Raw genomic sequence first — 20,218 nt, 5'->3', positions numbered from 1 at the left:
TTGCTCCCTCATACACAACTTGTTGATACTTGTATCAGACATCCAATCTCCAATCCAGTTTAATTACCAGCTTGTCATGTGGCAATCCATCAAAGGCTTTAGAAAAATCTAAATGTACAACTTTGTATGCCACCTTTGTTCAATGCACCTTGTTATAGTAAGTAAGTAAGTAGACTGCCAAAACATGATCTTCTGTTAGCAAACCCATGTTGTCCATCAGAGAAAATATTGTTGTCCACAACCCAATTCTTAATTCTGATCCTCACTATTTTTTGATACATAGCCAAGTCTTCGTTCCATGATATAGCTGCAAACTGTCTCCTGAGTTTGTCATAGTTACCAGGTTTACAGTTCCACATATACTGCTTTCTCACAGAAGTCTTCACATGGCTGGTCACCACTCAAGTAATCTTTATAGTTGCACTCACCAAATGGAGGGAGATTTCACACCTCATTTATAACAACATCCTCTGATGAGATAATAATCAAATCCAAGACCCTTGATTTACATGTACCTTCTGTTACATACTGCCTAAGGTAGTCCCACAAAAACTGGGGATAAAGAGAAATTCATTCTCTTTGTCCCCAGATGCTGTCTCTTCATTCGAGTCCATATCACCATAATTAAAATCACCCATAATGATTGCCCTTTTCTTATTAGCTAGACTGATTTGCCTAAACATTTCCTTCTCACTGTCCTCCACATTAACAGGTCTATAACACCCAATGAGACATTTCATTCTGTTCATCTCCACTGTGCATCATACTACTTCAAAACCATTGCCAGTGTTCACTCCTTTCATCTCCACCTTAGATGGGGATAATTCATCTGCTACCATCAACAGCACTCTTCCTTCCCTTCTGCCCTGCCTGTCCTCATGAAAAACATCATATTCACCCAGCTTTATAAGAATAACATGAGAATGTCATTCTCATTTAACCATGTCTCACTTATTCCAACAATTTTTGGGCAAATATACGCTATAAACGCTTCATTCAATTTCCTTTATTTTAAATCCTTCTGGCATTTGTAAACATACACACTAGCTTGTTTCTAGTTCTATAACAAGCCTCACCAACTGCACTCCTCAGATCTAACTCCCCCCCCCCGGTCACTCTTCTCTGTCATCACTGATCTTACACCTTTCCTCGGACCTGTCTGTTTCCCCAGCATCCCTGCCTGGTCATTCCAATCCTTTCATATACACACACATATCCGCTCCTGTATCCATCATCCACTATTCTCACGCAGTGTCTTCCTGGTCATGCTGACCTGCCCTCCCTTATTTCTCCATTTGTCTTGTGTTCGTTTTTTTCTTCACTCATGCCTATCTCCTACCTTACTTACCTGCTCTTCCACATCACCTCTGCTACCTCTTGTTTCCTAAGAGAAACTCATTTGACAAAATGAGTTTCTTTCTCTTCACACAATTCCGCTAGCATCCCTATTCATAATCCTTGCTTGCCATCTCAACTCATCACTATCATATGCATACCCAATATGCTGACTGCCTTTCCTACCAGACTGCTGTCTTTTACTCTCCTTAGCAACCTGATAATTCTCCTATCGCTACCAACTCTTTTGCTTGATTCTTCCTCATATTTAGTGCTTCAATCTTCTCAATCTACACCCTGGAAAGCAAACCTTATGCACCTTTTTATTTACCACACCTCTAATAATCAAATTCCCATACATGGCCACTCCTCGAATCACTGGACAAAACTTTCACATTGCCAACTTTTATTCCAGCCTTCCTTTCTCTTTCATACATACTTGTTATTCTATTCATTTCACTCTGATTGCCTCATCTTTACCAATTCAGATTTTATATCCTGAATTACTTTCTCACTGCTCTTAGCTATCTCTACCAGGCTGGTTGCACTTTCATCCTTGGTGCCTATGCCTATCACACCCATTAGCTTATGATCTGTTGGTTTAACTTTTGCATATGCTATCTTACTACTACTTGCAATTACCTCATTTAGATTCTCTTTCACATTTCTTTCATTATTATTTAAATCTGGAACTCCATTCACTATAAAACTTTAAATTTCACAACTTTCAACATTAACTTCCATTACTTCATTTTCTAACTTCTGACAAGTATTGCATTTCTGGCTCATAAAACATCTATGACACACCCTCACTCTCATAGCGCACACATTACAAAACTTGGTTTGAAAAAAAAAAAAAAAACAGAGGATGCAATTGGGTAATTTTAGAATAAAGTGAAACCACAGATAAGATATATTCAAGGATGGTAGAAGGAAGAGCCTACAGCTTCCTCTGCTTTCAAGCAGTGGAAATAGTTTCTTCTGATTGTGTCTTCTATACTTTTGACCTAATGGTTCATACAGAATGCTATGATTGCAACGGGGTATCAGATACATTGCCAATAATATTAATGCTACAGTGGTCATTTTTGCATGAGTCTTTCCTTCTGAAAACAATCCCTAGGTGGGTCAGTTTGCTGTCTCCAAGAGCTTATGGAGAGATAGTGGATGGTCATTACTAGAACAGATAAGAATAGTAGAATACAACTGGAGGGTAAACATCATGCTTGGAAACCACACCACTTATGGATTATTCTCCTGCTAGCTGAGAGAGGAGGACAGTATGAGAATTACTCAAAAAGAGTAATAAAGTAGCTTCATGGCCTCCTCAATAAGACAAAAGACTGAAGTTTCAGCTGATTTCCCTCTCCACCTCTGCTAGATGTACTGAATTTCTGGAGTCTGAGCGAAGCTGATGTCTGATCAATAAAGAATGTTCTGATTCCTCCCACCCCAGCAATATTTTTTATTTACATTTATTTATTTTTTTTATTGGGATTGGTGGGAAGTTGGTCAGATTACCAAGTTCCTATCAATTTGTCTTGGCCTCAAGTGCTTGTAGAATCCCCAATCATCAAATTATTAAAATAACAGAGTCAGTAATCTCTCTTTCTCTCAGTTCTGAGCAGGCATCTCTCAGCTGTAGTTAATCATATGCTTATCTCATTTTCTTTGCAAATAATAAAATTCCAACATGATTAACAAAATGTCTTGAATAAAGTCAAGATTTCTCTCACTCATTTCAATGGATAATGACACCTCAAAACAGAAGATTGTTCAACCTACAGTAAACTACTGTCAAAAATGAGTGGTAAAAACACGAGAAGAAACAAACTTGTTAAAATTAGATGTGGAAATCTGCATATTGTATTTTTTTTAAGGAAATATGTAAGGTGGGAGGCTGTTCTGAAAGATAATAGCAAAGGGAATGAATGAAGAGGAATAATGATATTTGTTCTGTGAGAATGGAGTTACAACTGTGATACTAAATAGTGACAAACTAGAATGAACAAATGGGTAGTGTTAGTGTGCTGCATAATGCTGAATTGGAAAAAAAAAAAAAAAGCTACAGTAATGAGTGGTGGTAATGGCTAAATTATGTGGAGAAAAGAATTCTAAGATAAGTGAAGTTCAGGGACTTGTAAAATGTGGTTATTATGTATGAGACAGATTGCTGTTGAATGACACTGGGTTTATAATTGATTTGATTTGGTGTGTTTAGGGATTTCCTGGAAGAAGGACAGCAAAGACCATACTGTAGTAATTACTGGAAAGGTTAGGACAGTACATAAGGTTATAACTAATATATGATTAAATAAATAAACATCTTATGCACAAGATAACAATTAGTAAAAACAATTTTAGCTGAAAAATGAATCTATATATACTACATGCACAATTTATATACAATTATAAATGTTATTCATTGGTAGAAATTTAAAAACAAAATGAATACCAGAAGAATCAGATAAAATGTGAGTGAACAAAGTTAAGACAGATTATTAAAAGCATTTAAACAGTGTCTGTACTCATTGACAAAAAGTGTCTAGTCAGTTAGGACATGCATGATTAATAAAGCAGAACTACAGAACTCAAACACAGGCAGTCCTCACTCCTCAATAGGAAGGAGATATAAGATGACCATGACCTTTGTAGAGAGCTAAGAAAAAACAACTTACTCTTAAACAACAAATTGCACAATAACCACAGTAATTAACTTTAATGAAATTAAAGTACAGATATTTCGTCTGAAAATAATAGTACATTATCAGTGGATAGAAACAAGCAATTTAAAGAAATGGGAATACGAGGTATATATACAACACTCGGTTTAGCAATTAGATCTTGAAAGAAGGATTTCAGCTACTCTGGACGATGAATTACAGGATTGTTGTACATGTCTAAACAATCTTTAGCCTGCTCTTATGGTTAGGACAGTACAATGCATGATGCAGGAAGAAGACATTCCTACAGACTAATACAAAAATATGAATCCTTATACTGCAAGCAAAAAATTACTTCTGACAACACTTCTACTAATAAATGGGTTGTGAATATTTCTGGATGCGCATTGTCTGATGCTAAGACTAGTGTGTTGGCTAAAGGCCACGATTTTTGCTTTGGTACCAAAATCCATTCTGTATCTTGATTTTTTGCATAACATGCAATGCAATCTGTTAGGACTTTCAAGTGAAAATGCTAATAAACTTCACTTTGAAATTGCTGGTTTTATTTTTTAAAAGAAAACTATCTCCATGAAATTTATCTAATGCTGAAATCTGTATACTGTTTCGTTAAGACAAAAGAACCACATATCTATTTTGAAAGCAGATAAAGTTGTAGTGATAATAAATAAGGCCGACTATGAGAGGAAGATAGACTGACTTTTATAGGATACCTCTACCTCCACTATCAAGAAATTAGTTATAATCATACAAAAACAAATTAAACAATTAAATAAGCTGCTAGTTGGGATCAAAATACTTTGGATAAGTTACACACCCATTTTGGAAGAACCCAAAAATTCATAAAGAAGGCTGTCCAGTAAGACCCATCATGAATTGACCCCCCCTCCCCCCCACAGAATTGCTAAATTTCTTTCATGTTTATTAACTGCCCATATCAGACTATCCCGATCATTCATCAAGAATTCCATACATTTTCTCGAAAAAAATCAAGAATATTCAAATACAAGAGTCGGATTTATTACTCAGCTTTGACAGTGCTTCCCTCTTTACTAACATTCTGTTATCTGACACTATTAGTTTACTATATGATGATTACGCTCCTGATGCTGCGAAGATTTTTGAATTTATTATAAAATCAGGATCTTTCAGCTGGAAAAACAAGATCTGTAGACAGGCTGAGGGCACTGCCATCTCTCCACCTTTGCAAACTATTTTTTGAACCATCTGGAAGTTACCTTGTTCTCATCCATTCATCCTCAACCCTCTCTTTGGTTTCATTACGTTGATGATGTTTTTGCTGTTTGGCCTCATTTTGAAAATGAACTTACCACTTTCCAACAATGAAACAATAGCCTTCGTCCACGCATTCAATTCATCATGGAAAATGAAAATGCTGGTAGTTTACCATTCTTGGACATCCTTCTTACTCACACAGTCTCCAGTATTTTGTCAACTAGTGTTTATCGAAAACCTACCTTTACCGGCAGATACATTCATCAAAAGTCTGCTCATCACACCTCTCAAAAAATTGGTGTTATCAAGTCTTTAATTAATAGAGCATATAATGTATGCCCTCTCCCTCAAGCTTTGAACAAGAACTTCTCACTATCAAAACTTTAATGGAATTTAATGGTTATGGCCCTCATTCAAATCCAGCAGATAATTGACTCCTATGTTCCAACACCTAAGGATTCTTCAACAGACCACAGGGTTCCATTATATCCCATATATTTCTGGTATCACTGAACATATTGGTAGAATTTTGAAGAAGCATCCCACATATTTTCCTATGAACAAAATTTCTCATCTGTTACCATCTACAAAAGATAAACTGTCACCTCTATTGTTAGCTAGTGTTTATCAGATATCTTGTGAATGTAATTTGACATACTTTGGGCAGACAGAACATTCTGTGGAAAAAAGAATTAATGATCATCATTATTGAATTGAATATGTGAAACCTCAAAAGTCTGGTCTGGTGCAACATGGTACTGACACTGAATACAGTATCCAGTGGGATGAAGCTCATCTTCTCCATAGAAGCAGTTTTATAATATGAAAACCTCTTCAAAGAAAGTTGTGAAGCTCTTTTACATAGGCCAAATCTGAATCAAAACTATTGTCACACCCTCCTAAGGGAGATTCTAGTTTTATGTAAATTCAAAAATAGTTTTAATATTATTTATTAATATATTAATTTTTTGCATGTGGCAACTGTTTTTAATTGGTAAAATGATTGTTCTATACCTTGGATTCCCTGTTATTTTCAGTATGAAATATCTGTACTTTCATTTCATTAAAGTTAAGTACTGTGATTATCATGTAATTTGTTATTTATAGTTATGCCACAAGTACCTTTAAAGATTAGACAACTTCTTCTTTTTACAGTCCCTTCTTTTTCAAGTCCCTAAACTAGACTGACATAACTTAATTGTGGGCTTCATCTGATAGAGCACGTTGTTAGTTTTTTTTCTTCTTCTCTCTCTCTCTCTCTATTTTATAATTCTAGCCAATGTAGTAATTTTTTCCTATGATCTGTACATAATCAGTGTAGGGGATAGATTTATCTATCTTGAGAAATGATCTGGCCTAGCTGCAGTAAGCAGTCTATTTTTCTAAATCCCAACATTGCTTAGGATCCAACAAGTTCAGATGGAGCCTTCATAATGCCTATAGAGAAGTCTGCAAAGTCTGTATAAATAATGCACCTTTAATATCGACCAACCTTTGCGAGCAAAGGTTGGTCAATCAGTAGAGCCTCTGCTACTAATGGCGCATGCAAAAAGTTAAGCAAGTTTGAGTGTGGTTAGTAGTTGGAAGGAGTTCAATCGTTCGATGCTGTTGGTACACTCTCCCTCGATGAGTCTGTGGACTCCCTGGAGGTGCCAAATAATAATAACAATAATATCATTTCAATTATATTACATATAATTGAAATGATATTATTGTAAGCTCTATGGAAAAAAAATGTAAGCTCTATGGCATACAAACTCAGCAGTCTTGTTACATTCTAATGAGATCTGATTAGATATTATGTTGTCTGGGAATACAGCTGCAGACTCCACTAATGACTTTGATTTTGAACTATCTGTGTATGGTTGGAATGTTTGGATTAAATCTACACTACAAAAAACTGTATGAATCATATGCAGGCATGCCACAGTAGTAGTAGTAGTAGTGTGTTTAGCAGCATATGTGCAGTGTTTATCTATAGCTTCTATAGATAAACACTGCGCATCTAGAGCTTCTAATGATGCTTTCATTCACAAACCAAAGAAATGCACGGCAGTTTGATAAGTATCATATATGTTCTCCTGCTGTGGGGAAAAAAGTAACTGGCCACATGGGGTAGTCTACTAGGGATTTTATTATGGTTGCATATAATAGAGATAGCTGTTGATATTGAAGTGACAATGATGATTCATTTGCTTGGACATAAAGTCTGTGAATCGGTGAAGTCTGAAATGCTCCAGTTGCAATTCTAATTTTTTGATGGTGGATAGGATCCAACCATTATGTAATGTCTTTGGCAGAGGCATATACTCAAGACCCAAAATCAAGTTTTGATCTGATAAATGCATGACAAATGAAACAAAGAACATCTTTCTGCAACCAAAGTGTGAAAACTATGGCACAAAGTTTTCACACTTTGTGCCATAATATCTCACATTTTTTTTTTTTTTTTGAAACCTTGTTTTTATGTGAGATCATTTTAAGAATTTGGGGATCAAATTCTTAATTCTCTCAACTACATGTTGAGAGAATTAACCATAAAAGTTGCATGAAGTATATAAAGCATTTCAATGACCACTTTCAGAAATTTCTACCAAAATTTAATAACAAGTGGAGTTTGATGCATGAGAATACATGCAAAGTTATACAAAATGCAGATTTTTGATAAATATCACATTTAGATTACACTTCAAAGAGATACACAAAAAAGAAAACTGAACAAATGTCTGATTCCACCATGGGTGGTGTGCCAACAATCAGATTAGTAAATATGATATACAGGAAATTATATGAAATTATTCCTTTCATGAGTTTTTTGAAATCATGAAAGGAAATGAAATCATTCATGAGTTTTTCATGTCATAGATAAACAAGAACAATAACATGATAATGATAATTAACTTATGGAAGAACTGCTGGACAGTCTTGTTAGTGTTATATAATTCACACATTTGCAATGTTGCACAACACTAATTGTATTTTACTGCAGTGGTTTTCAAACTGTGGCACCCTCCTGGGGGGGGGAGGCAAAACAATGGTCAATATTACTGTTTATTTTTGGGCACAACTCTTGCATGTACTGAACATTCCATTCACTTATTTCAATATAACATAGCATTAAAAGCACATCTCATCAATATCCTAAGTTAGAAATTACAAGTTGTAATATTTATAAATAAATATCTTTTTGTGCTATTTTACTTTTAGTTTGGGTTGTAGAACTGTGTACTAACAAGAAACTGTAAGCATATCTTAGTTTTACTTGAAAAAGATAAATGCTAAGAAAACTACACTACTTGGAAAGAAGTCGACACCACAATGTGAGGAATGAACAGCATGGCACCTGCCTACCTTAATATGATGCAAGACCTCTTTTCCTGCGATGACTGCAGCAATCCTACTTTCCAGAAGCATACAATAGCTATCAATGAGAATTTTAGACCATTCTTCCTGAAGGTATGTAATGAGGTCCTGGACTATTGTGGAATGAACATCCCTTGATCTTCCCAACACTCCAGTTAATCCCATATATGTTCAATAGGATTCAGATCAGGGCTGTGTGGAGGCCAGTCAAGTGTGGTAACATTCATGTCCACAAACCATGCAGTTCAGGAACAGCTTTATGACATGGTGCATCGACTTGCTGAAAGATACAATGGTCAGTTCTGTACAAACACTACAAAGTAGGATGCATTGTTCAGAATGTTCAGATACCGCTCAGAGTTCAATGTTTGTGGCATCACAAACAGAGATTTGAGGCCAAACCACGAAAAACAGGACCACACCATCACTCTGCCACCTCTGAATTTCATAGTTGGGGGTTATGTATTCTGGTAAGAGACATTCACCGGGCATCTATCCATATGCTCGGTAGAAGGTGTGATTCATTGCTCCATAATGCAGGCTTTCCAAGCTCCCACTGTACATGCTCTTTGCACCACTAAAGAAGGTGTTGCATGTTGGTTCGGATAATGTGGGGCTTGCATACTGTGGTCCTGGAAACCCATGTTGTGAGTTTGGTTCTGAATGTTTTTTGTGCAGATTAATGTTCCAGTCGACATTTGGAAGTCTGCATTCAATCTATTAGGCCAAAGAATGGCAGTTTTTACATATTATCCTCCTTCATAGCATCCTATGGTCATGTTCAGTGAGTGTGGTCATCCACTGAGGATAGTAGTTGCAGTTGACTCCCTGCACTTCCACCTCTGTATGGTATCACTGATTGTTGACCTCGGATGACCCAATTTGTCAACAATTTGTTAAACAGATAGGCCTGCAACATGGCATCCTTTCACAATTCCTCTTTCAATTCTCTTCTGATAGCCTTTTCATCTGGACACAGTTGCACTGACTTGGGAGTATTATATTGCTACACTTTATACCAACTACAAACACACAATTCTTTACATGGCACACTAAACCATGCCTATGGGGTGTCTGTTGATTTCTTTCTAAGCAGTGTATAAATCAGTGTTTTATGAAAAGTGAGTGTTGGGGGGGGGTAAGAATTTGTTCTTAAAAAAAAGGGGGGTTATCTCTTTAGAAAAGTCTGAAAACCACTGACCTAATATAAGTCCAAGTTTATTACTTATAAACAAAATACGGGAATTTGTTATACATGTTTCTACAGATCAGAAAACTTTCTGCCTGTATGTTTAATGGACAAAAGATTCCTTATATTTGTTTGTGTTCATGTATGTGTATGGATATATATATATATATATATATATATATATATATATATATATATATATATATATATATATATATATATATATATATATATATATGGATTTAGCAATATTAACACATAATTAACACAATCAATATGCTATGCATTCATATGGCTTATGATTAGTTTTAAATAAGTGCTGTGAATATATATATATATATGACACGTAAATATAATCAGGACTATTTCAGTTAATGAATATATGGTTAGTAGGGCGAAGTAAAATGAAAAAAGGTGAGAGAGGAGAAAGAGATATTCCATTTATCAAAACACACCGATACCTATACATTATTACATTGTTTAATATATATATATATATATAATAGAGGATGGCTATCTTTCATTTCAGATAGCAATTTCCTCATTTATTAGTTAAAATGAGACAGAACTGAAATAATCATGATTTTTTTTACTTTTTTTCTTTCTCTCTTTTAATCTTATTAGTAGTTCTTGAAGACTTCTAACTAATGATATATGACATGACATATGATATAAAGAAATCACATACCATTTGAATTCTCCTCTGATTTAGTTATTTGACCCAGAAAAAAAAAAATGAAAAATAAAGTAAATGGAACTTAGTTTACATGAAGTATATATATAGTAGAAAGGTCTTAAATTATATAATATAATTCAAAATTTTCAGTCACTTTTATTTTAACCCTTAACTGTTCATACCTAACATATAACAAGACTGGTCATATCAATTAAAATTACTTGATGATTGCTTTAATCAACAACACACATTCATTCAATTACAAAGGTGTGATGATTTCTCATTTCAATAACAGAATATTTTGGCAACAGTTTCAACACAAAGAAGTGCAAATTAAAAGAAATATTGTATTGCTGTTTGTTTTTTATTCTCAGAATTATAACAATGCTGACTTGTACATTAAGATATAATGAATAATGATCTGTTTGAAACATAAGCAACCCATCATCATGTTCTAGAAGGTACTCTCTCAAGAGATGTGCAGATATCAAGTAGTTTCCTATTGATGGTTTTCGACTAAATTGCTCTCTTTCTATATATAAATATATATACATATATATATATTTTTTTTTTAAAGAATAAATATTTAATGACTTAAACCGAGATAAAATATGAAGTTTTAATGAAAATGATACAACTAGTTTCAGTCTTTTACAGCCTTCTTCAGGTATCCACTAAAGGTAGAACACAGTAATAAAAACTGAAGTTACAAAAAACTGAGAATTACAGGCAAAAAATGCAATACATAATTGACACAAAAAAGTTGTATTTTTCAAGTTGTTCTATCTAACACACTATTGTTTGTTGCATGTGAGCTTGCAAGTTCTCGTGAACGCCAGTATTGAACAACTGCAGCATGGCTATCAGGGATGTTGTAACTCAAATTGCTGTTCAAATGTTCAGGATTTAGGAGGATTTCCCTGGACTCCACGATTTTCCTTTCAAACTCATCACTGCAACGGAAAATATTTTTGGATTTTGGTTTTTTGTGAATAACCATTTAGTTGAAAAGTAGACCTGAGAAAATTGAATTCTTTATTAAGTTCTATCTCATCATCAAGAAGAGAGCGGCACGATGTCCTAGTGTAGAAATGATTCCAAACTTTTGAGGTGGATAATGATGGGAGTGACCATGGAGATATCTGTTGGTGTGGGTAGCTATTCTGTAAATCGAGATTTTTAATTTCTCTGAGGAACGGGTCAGTTTGATGTCCAAAAAAGAAAGAGAACCATTAGCTTCAAACTCACCCGTAAATTTTATGTTCGGATGTTGATTATTTAGATGTTCTAGGAAGTTCAGGAGAGATTCATGGCCATGGCTCCAAATCAGGAAAATGTCATCAATATATCTTTTCCAAATTCTTGGTTTTAAAGGATAAGAAGAGATGGCTTTAGCTTCCAGATCTTCTAAATAGATGTTTGCAAGTACAGGTGACAACGGATTACCCATTGCAAGGCCAAAATTTTGTTTATAGATGGTGTCCTGAAACTTAAAATATCCTGATTGGATGCAATGAGTAAGTAAGGCCACGATCTTTTTAGATAATTTATCTTTGAGAGTACAAGAACAAGTCTGATAACATTTTCCATTGCCAGGATGAATTAGAAAGAAAGATAATAGAATCAAAAGAAATCATTCTCAACCCCCCTATATCTCAACAACAAATTGAGTTACAACCTTTCAGACTGCCATTGTGCTACGATCAAATACTGGCGTTCGCGAGATTTAATATTCATGCATATGCCCAACAATGAAGCCAACGAGAGAACAGTTTTGAATGCGCAGACTTCAACGTTTCTATGTTGAATATATATATACTAACTTTCTGTGTTGTTTACAGTTATTTCCTCTAGGTTTTACTGGTTATTTCTTTTATAATGTGCACCTGAAGAAGGCTGACACAAGCTGAAACTAGTTGTGCTATTAAACTTTGTTTTCATTTTTCTGGGTTTCTAGTCATTCAATATTTTTTAAAAAACTGTATATCAACCGAGTAAATCAATGAGAGAATTTGTAGTTTTGAATGTGCAGACTTCAACGTTTCTACGTTGAATATATATACACTAACTTTCCGTGTTGTCTGCAGTTATTTCCTCTAGGTTTTACTGGTTATTTCTTTTGTAATGTGCACCTGAAGAAGGCTGATATAAGCTGAATCTAGTTGTGCTATTAAACTTTGTTTTAATTTTTCTTGGTTTCTAGTCATTCAATATTTTTTAAAAAAATGTATATCAACCGAGTAAATCAATCTTCTTACATATATATATATATATATATATATATATATATATATATATATAAGGTCACAAACTTGTTCAGTCATAATTTTCCATCTTCTAAGGTAGTGTTTCCCAAAGTGCAATATGCAGATCACTAGAGGTGCAAAAGGTCTATGGGAGTATGTGGCACTATTTAAAAAATTTTGATTATCCCCCCCCACCTTTTATTGTCACCATATTATTGCAGCTAACTGCGGGTATGTTCTATAATTAGATTTTTAAGTTAATGAAAAATTAAAGGAAGTTTTAAACAAAATGTATCTCTTGATATGCTGAAATCATGCTATTTGTTTGATTGCATGATCATATCCAAACCGTGTGGTTCGAACTGTTTGTATTAAGAGTTTAAATAATTCAAACCACATGTTTAGAACTCTTTCCAACAAATTTTGTAATCACTTGTATCTTATATTGTATGAGTACGATCCTGTATGATTATTTCACCACTGCTGAGTGTAACTATACATTTTAATTTGTGTTTATAACACAGATTATGTATAGGTAATTGGCACACAGAAAATACTCTCACTTTTTTTTTTTAATTTTTTTTTTTTTTTTTTTTTTTTTAGGTATTTTGTTGGTATTAACAAATTTTAAAGTACATTCTAATAATTTATATTAAAATTTTTATTAATATTAATCTCTTTTGTATATTCCCCTTTAATGTGAATCACTGAGTAAAAACTGGATGTTTGAAATGCACAACAAAAAAGGAAACGAAAATGATTGTGGTAATCATGAGAAAGAACATAATGCATCAGGATCAAATAGTCGTAATCAAAGTAATAAGTGTTAACCATCTGTAAGTTTCTTAAAATCAGAGTCAACTACAAAAATAAAATAAAATAAAATAAAAGTGAAAAATATCTGTAAGTATGAGGAATATTATCAAAAATTTGGATTTTTATGGATTGACAATGAAGAAGAGCCTATTTCAGTATGCATAGTTTGTTATGAAACTCTTCAAATTAAAGTATAAAACCATCTAACTTAAAGCACCATTTCTAGATAAAACATAGAGCGTACATGGAAACACCTGCAAAATATTTCAAAAATAGAAGTAAAGACTTAAAAATTTCCTAAAAACTAATACATGGTGTGACAGCAGGTGAAAATATGAAACTTTGGAAGTTTCATATCGAGTTTCATTCTATGAAACTCGATATGAAACTCATGATTACCACAATCATATTTCATAATATGAATTTTGTTGCATATGAAATGATTGGCAAAATATTAGTAAAACCTGCTGCTAAAATAATGGCAGAAGTGATGATCAAGAGTAAAAGCACAGATCATATTCTGCTCTCAAATAACATGGTTCTTGTAGAATCACAGAAATGGCCAAAAGTGTAAAGAAAATATTATTGTCATCAATCCAACAGAACTGCGATAACACACTGCAGGCTGATGAATCCCTGATATTGCAAATCTATTAACGTTTGTCAGATATGAGGTAAATGAAGAAGGTTCCCCACCCCCCACACACTTATTTGCTAGGTTAGGGACAATAGCAATGGCAAAAACTAGACTTTAGCATTTATTTATTAGCTTGCAAATGCATTTTGGCTGCTGAAAAACGTAAATAATGCGCTATATATCACTTGTGAATGCACGCGAAAGCTAAATAACACCCTGGGATATACAAAAGTATAGTATTTAAATCAAATTTTGCAAGTCAATTGAGAGAAGAAGTGCATGGAGGGTCAGCGAAAGAATGAACGATGTGGTGAATATAAGGATCATGATTATATATGAAAAGAGTGAAAGAGCAGAACAGTGAAAAGTGGGGATCTACTGTACATGATGATCTTTTATTTTCCCAACATATTCCAAGTTGTACAACTGTGGAAGCTAGTTTAAGATTTAAGTTATGGATGATTTAATTCAATAAAATAAACTGGATTGGAGTCTATGTGTTGGAATAGGCACTGCTGAAAATTGGTTCAGAAAAAGAAAAAAGTAAGAAAGAAAGAAAGAAAAGAAGGTTTTGTTGCATGTATTCAGGCTGTTGCACACCCGAAGCAAAATCAACACTACTGTATACAGAGAAAGACACTCACTACACACAAAGGCAGACATTAAAAAAAAAAAGTGCTAGATGAAGGTGCTAAAATTTTGTGAAAATTTTTTTGTTGGATTTTTTTGTTTGATTGTTGGATGAAAAGGTCAGTGACCATACTCAACTTCTTTTTAATGAAGTTTGTGAGCAGGGAAAGTCCTAAATTGACTGTTTGAACTTTGAGCAGAACTATAAATTTTTTGATGAATCCTTTCAGTTAAAAATATATTTACATGACTGGAAATAATTAGAAGAAACACACATATAAACCACAGTGAAAATTATTTAATTGTAAATATTTCATCCTAAGTATCTTAGGACATCATCAGTACAGTATTTAAACAAAATTAGGAATAACATACAGTTAGGGTGCATGATTACAATAGAATCTCATGAAAACGTGCATAACGTGCTCAAGTAGTAAAAAAAAAACGTTAATTATTTAACACAATTTTGTATGATAATTTCCCAAACTTTATTATTATTATTATTATTGTTGTTTCGGGAAACTCCAAGGAGTCGACAGACTCATCGAGGGAGGCCCTAACATCATGTCAAGAACAACTATTCAACATTCACACAGTATCTATCAAACCTTGCCTTGAACTCATTCACGGTCGTAGCACCCACAACAGACTCTGGAAGCTTATTCCACTCATTTACCACTCTCCAAGTAAAGAACCTAGCTCTAACACCCTTGTCAACCACCCTCTTGCCCAGCTTCCATGCATGGCCCCTAGTCCTCCCACCACCAGTCATATTTTCAAAAATATCTTCTGGATCAATCTTATAAAAACCCTTCAGTAATTTGAATGTCTCAATCATATCACCCCTCCTTCGCCTATCGTCCAATTTCTGCAACCCACAAATTTTCAACCTATTCTCATAAGGTTCATTCCACAGACCTGCTATCATCTTGGTCACTCGTCTCTGGACCCTCTCCACTTCCTCCCCATCACGAAGAAACCCTGGTGCCCATAGCTGGGCACAGAAGTCCAGATGGGGTCTTATCAAGGCTCGATACAGAGGAACAACAACTTGTTCGTCTCTGCATGTTAAAGTATTTTTCAGAAGCCAAGTGATTTGGTGAGCTGTTTTAGTTACTTTTGCAATGTGCCCCCTAAACTTCAACTCCCTATCCACCAGCACTCCCAAATCCCTGGCCTCATCAATCTCCTGGAGTACGGTTCCACCTATGCGATATACTGCTGCTATTCTTTTCACCCCAAAGTTCATAACCTTACACTTTGCCACATTAAATTTACATCCATTTTTCCTAGGCCAGTCCTCCAAACTATCCAAATCATCCTGTAAAATTTTGACATCCTGTGCACTCACAATTGCTCTACCCAACTTTGCATCATCAGCAAACAAGTGAACACTTCCTCTCAGATCCTTTCCAATATCACTGATGAACAAATTGAAAAGCAGTGGTCCAAGAACAGAGCCCTGTGGCACTCCACTAGTCACAAGACGTCTTTTAGACTCCACTCCTGAACAAACCACTCTTTGATATCTCTCCTTCAACCACCCTCCTATCCATCTCACCAACCCTATATCTATACCCATCTGCTCCAGTTTACTGATTAGGGTTCCATGTGGTATCCTATCAAAGGCCTTGGCAAGGTCCAGTAGTATCACTGTAAACCCATTACCCCTATCCAGTTCAGAGGTCACTGTGTTATAAAACGTGAGCAAGTTACTGAGGCATGATCTACCCTTCACAAAACCATGTTGTCCCCCATACAATATCCCATTTTCATCTATCCAATCCTGTATTCTTTTCTTGACTAATTTCTCTAAGACCTTGACAATGATTCCTGATATTCTAATCGGTCGGTAATTTACAACAGCAGTCTTGGAACCACCTTTATGCAGTGGAACTATTTTCCCCTCTTTCCACCCGCTCGGGACTAACCCAGACCCGAGACTCAAATTAAACAAAATGGTCAAGGGTACTGACAATTCTTTAGCTGCTTCTCGTACAACACGAGCTGGTATACCATCCAATCCCACAGATGTATTGACATTGAGGTTATGCAAGAGACAACTCACCTCCACCTCATCAACCACAACTCCCGTACAATCCACTGGTCCATTCGTTTCTGCAATGTCACCACCTGGATGATATACTTTTGCAAAGTGCTCACTCAGTAACTCAACTATCTCAACTGATTCAATTACCTCCCTACCATCGGCATTCTTTAAAATCATTCTGCCATGTACATTTTTCCTTTTACTTGCTACATATCTAAAAAACTGTTTAGGATTCTCTTTAGCCTGCATGGCCAATGTTCTTTTGTAATCCTTTTTTGCTTTTCATACCACACTCGTCACCCTTCTGGCCTGTGCTTTATACCGTTCATGTGCCTGCCGGTCACCCTTCTCCTTAAATTCCCTCCATAGTTGTTTCTTTTTTTGCAGCTCAAGCTTAATGGTGTTATTCATCCATTTAACCCCTACTTGATTTATTGTTCGGACTCTAGGTATACAGTCAGCCATTGCTTCATGCAAGCACTTCTTAACTACCTCCCATGCACTATCAACTTCTAGTCCTTGCAGTTGTACATGCCATGGCACTGAACCAATCAAACTCCTAAGCTTGTCATACTTTCCAGCCCGATAATTCCACATGTACCCTGTCTTAATTGAAAATTCTACACCTTTAGCCACCTCCCAAGTTAAGACCCTATGATCACTCTCACCGATTGGTGGCAATGTGGTCATATTTGTTACAGCCAAATCCTCAGATGTAATTACTAGGTCAAGCACTCTCTGACCCCTAGTATTTTCCATTACATGCTGTCGCAGATAGTTATCCCTTAATAACTGCATAAAATCCAGTTCCTTCCTCCCGTGTGTCCTCTCCTCACTCCAATCAATGCGACCATAGTTGAAATCTCCCATAATAATCACCCTCCTTCCACCCATTTCTTCTATTTGCTTGTGCATACTGTCACCACCATCTTTTCCATCACCTGGTCTGTAGCAGCACCCAATTGTATATTTTGTTCTGCTAGCCACAATCTCACATCAAATGGCCTCAAATGTGCTCTTTTCTCTATCCTGCAATTCAACTTCTATTCTCCTTGGCTGGAGCTCATCAGCTATCATCAACAATACTCCTCCCCCCATTTTATTCTCTCTGTCATTCCTGAACACACTATACCCATCACATTCAATCCCACTAGTTATATCATCTACAGTCAGCCATGTTTTACTAATACCTATAACCTGTGGTCTGGAAGTGCCAACCATGGCCAAAAACTCTTCCTTCTTGTTCCTAATACTCCTAGTATTAGTGTACATGAATTTAAGACCCCCATTAGCCCCAACCCTACCTTGATGCCTCATATTAACTATCCCACTCAGATTTGTTGTCCTTATTTGCTCTGGTCTATTATATTCATTCTTACATTCAACTGCCTCCATGAGGACTGTATATCTACTCCCCCCCCCCTTAACAAATCTAGTTTCCCTGAATTTGCACATCCACTACATTCAGCAACACTTTCTCAAGTCTTCTTACACCGTAACCATTCAAATGCAAGCCATCCATCTTATATAGATCCTTTCGCCCATCAAACTCACTCCACACATCCACAAATTCCACACCACTCGTCATACATAACCCACGCATAAAGTCATTCGCAATTATGGCCCTCCTTTTAAACATTTCACTGTCATACCGTGGCAAAAGACTAATCATTCTAACTCTCTCACTCTTTTCTTTTGCTACCTCAAACAATTCATTCAGGTCTTCTATCATTTCCATTTTATCTCCTTTCAAATCATTCGTACCTGCCACAACAATCATTTCTTTCACCCTTTCCTTTTGCTCTCTAATAGACTCAGTTACATCCTTTATGGTCGCACCAGGTTGGTACGATTTTGTCAAATCCTCTACTAACACACCTCGTACTAACGAGTCTCCATACAGCACTCTATCCTTCATTTTGTTCATGTTCACATTCATACGTCTATTTTTCCTGTCATACCTTTTATTATTGGTTGGTTCATTCAGTCTACTTTTGTTCATGCACTCTAGCTGCTGTTTTGCTCTTTCTATCGCACTATTCAACAACGCGATCTCACTCAATGCATCTATATCATCTTTTTTATTCTCTGAGAAACCATTTATACTATCATTCACACTCTCACAATTTTCATGTACAACCTTGCCGTTTCTTGTCATATCCCTATTTCCTTCATTCTGAAGGTTGACAAAAATATCACACTCACGATCCGAAATACACTTCAATTCCTCATTCTCCCTACATTTTCTACACACATTCAATCCTTTATCATCATCTAACCACACTCCGCAAACCTTACATTTCACAGCTAGTACACTGACTCATTTCTTTTATGCTACCATTCTTTGATAACGATGGCGAATCATCATTACTGGCCGCCATTTTGCTTCGCACAGGTGCCATACTTATTTGCAACGTGTTTTGTCAAATTATACGTTATAACACACCAAAAACAGACGCACTAAAATACGCAAGGCAAACAAAACAAAACTACACAATATTAAGTAATTTGTATCGATAACTGAAAATGATACTTATCTTATCTGGAGCTTGCACGAACACTACACATTACGAATTCATCTAGCGGAGACTTCCCGACATAGATTATGTTATAAAACACTTTAGTAACACTAACCACGCTAATAAAGCTCCAATAATATACCAAAATTACACACTTAAGTCCATTAAATTGAATCCAAAACATCAATAAATCAACAAAAAACACAAATCTCTCAGGAGCTCTCCGATAGCTCGTCCGTTCACCAGCTAGCCTCGACGGGATTGAGGAATAGCTCTTTCTTACTATTCCTAAAGGAAACTTTAGGAATAGTAAGAATGTCATTGCGGTTTAGGTTTGGTCTGTGTAGTAGGGCTTCAGAACTGATGATGTCCTAAGATACTTAGGATGAAATATTTACAATTAAATAATTTTCACTGTGGTTTATACGTGTGTTTCTTCTAATTATGAACGCACCACAGGTTTTGTTATTTAAAAAAAAAAAAGACTGGAAATGGCTTTGAAAATTAGCATACATAGTAGATATCTCTTCTCATTTAAACAATCTTAATTTGTCCTTAAAAGATAAACAAAATTCTATATTTTACATGCAAGAAAAAGTGAATACAGTGATTGCTAAACTGCAGTTATGGTAAGACTGAGCTTAGTAGTTGCAAATTAGAATCCTTACCATCTTTTCATGAATTAGCAATATTGACTAATAATATTGATAAAAATATGTTGAAAATTATGATACAGCATTTGGAAAGTTCCCAGAAATATTTCTGCAAGTACTTCCCTGAATTATTATTATTATAATTATTCAGGCCTACATGGAGTCAAAAGACTCATCACGGGAA

General features: G+C 35.3%; 1 protein-coding gene across 6 annotated transcripts in view; it reads right to left on the bottom strand.

Annotated features, from left to right (window-relative positions):
- vap (RAS p21 protein activator vap) overlaps window positions 1–20,218 on the bottom strand; it is a 689,463-nt gene that overhangs the window by 196,918 nt on the left and 472,327 nt on the right. For 3 of the 6 annotated variants that reach the window (XM_090406565.1, XM_090406568.1, XM_090406567.1), the window contains exon 17: window positions 10,496–10,510. The exons of the other annotated variants lie outside the window; for them this stretch is intronic. In XM_090406565.1, the coding sequence (XP_090262691.1) occupies window positions 10,496–10,510 (15 nt within the window). The remainder of the gene's footprint in view (window positions 1–10,495; window positions 10,511–20,218) is intronic. 6 annotated transcript variants of the gene reach the window in all.

This window comes from Typopeltis vanoorti, chromosome 16, assembly GCF_054136105.1.
Source record: "Typopeltis vanoorti isolate ZY-2024b chromosome 16, IOZ_Tvanoo_1.0, whole genome shotgun sequence".
Classification (NCBI taxonomy): domain Eukaryota; kingdom Metazoa; phylum Arthropoda; class Arachnida; order Uropygi; family Thelyphonidae; genus Typopeltis; species Typopeltis vanoorti.
This window is presented reverse-complemented; position numbering and strand designations above follow the sequence as displayed.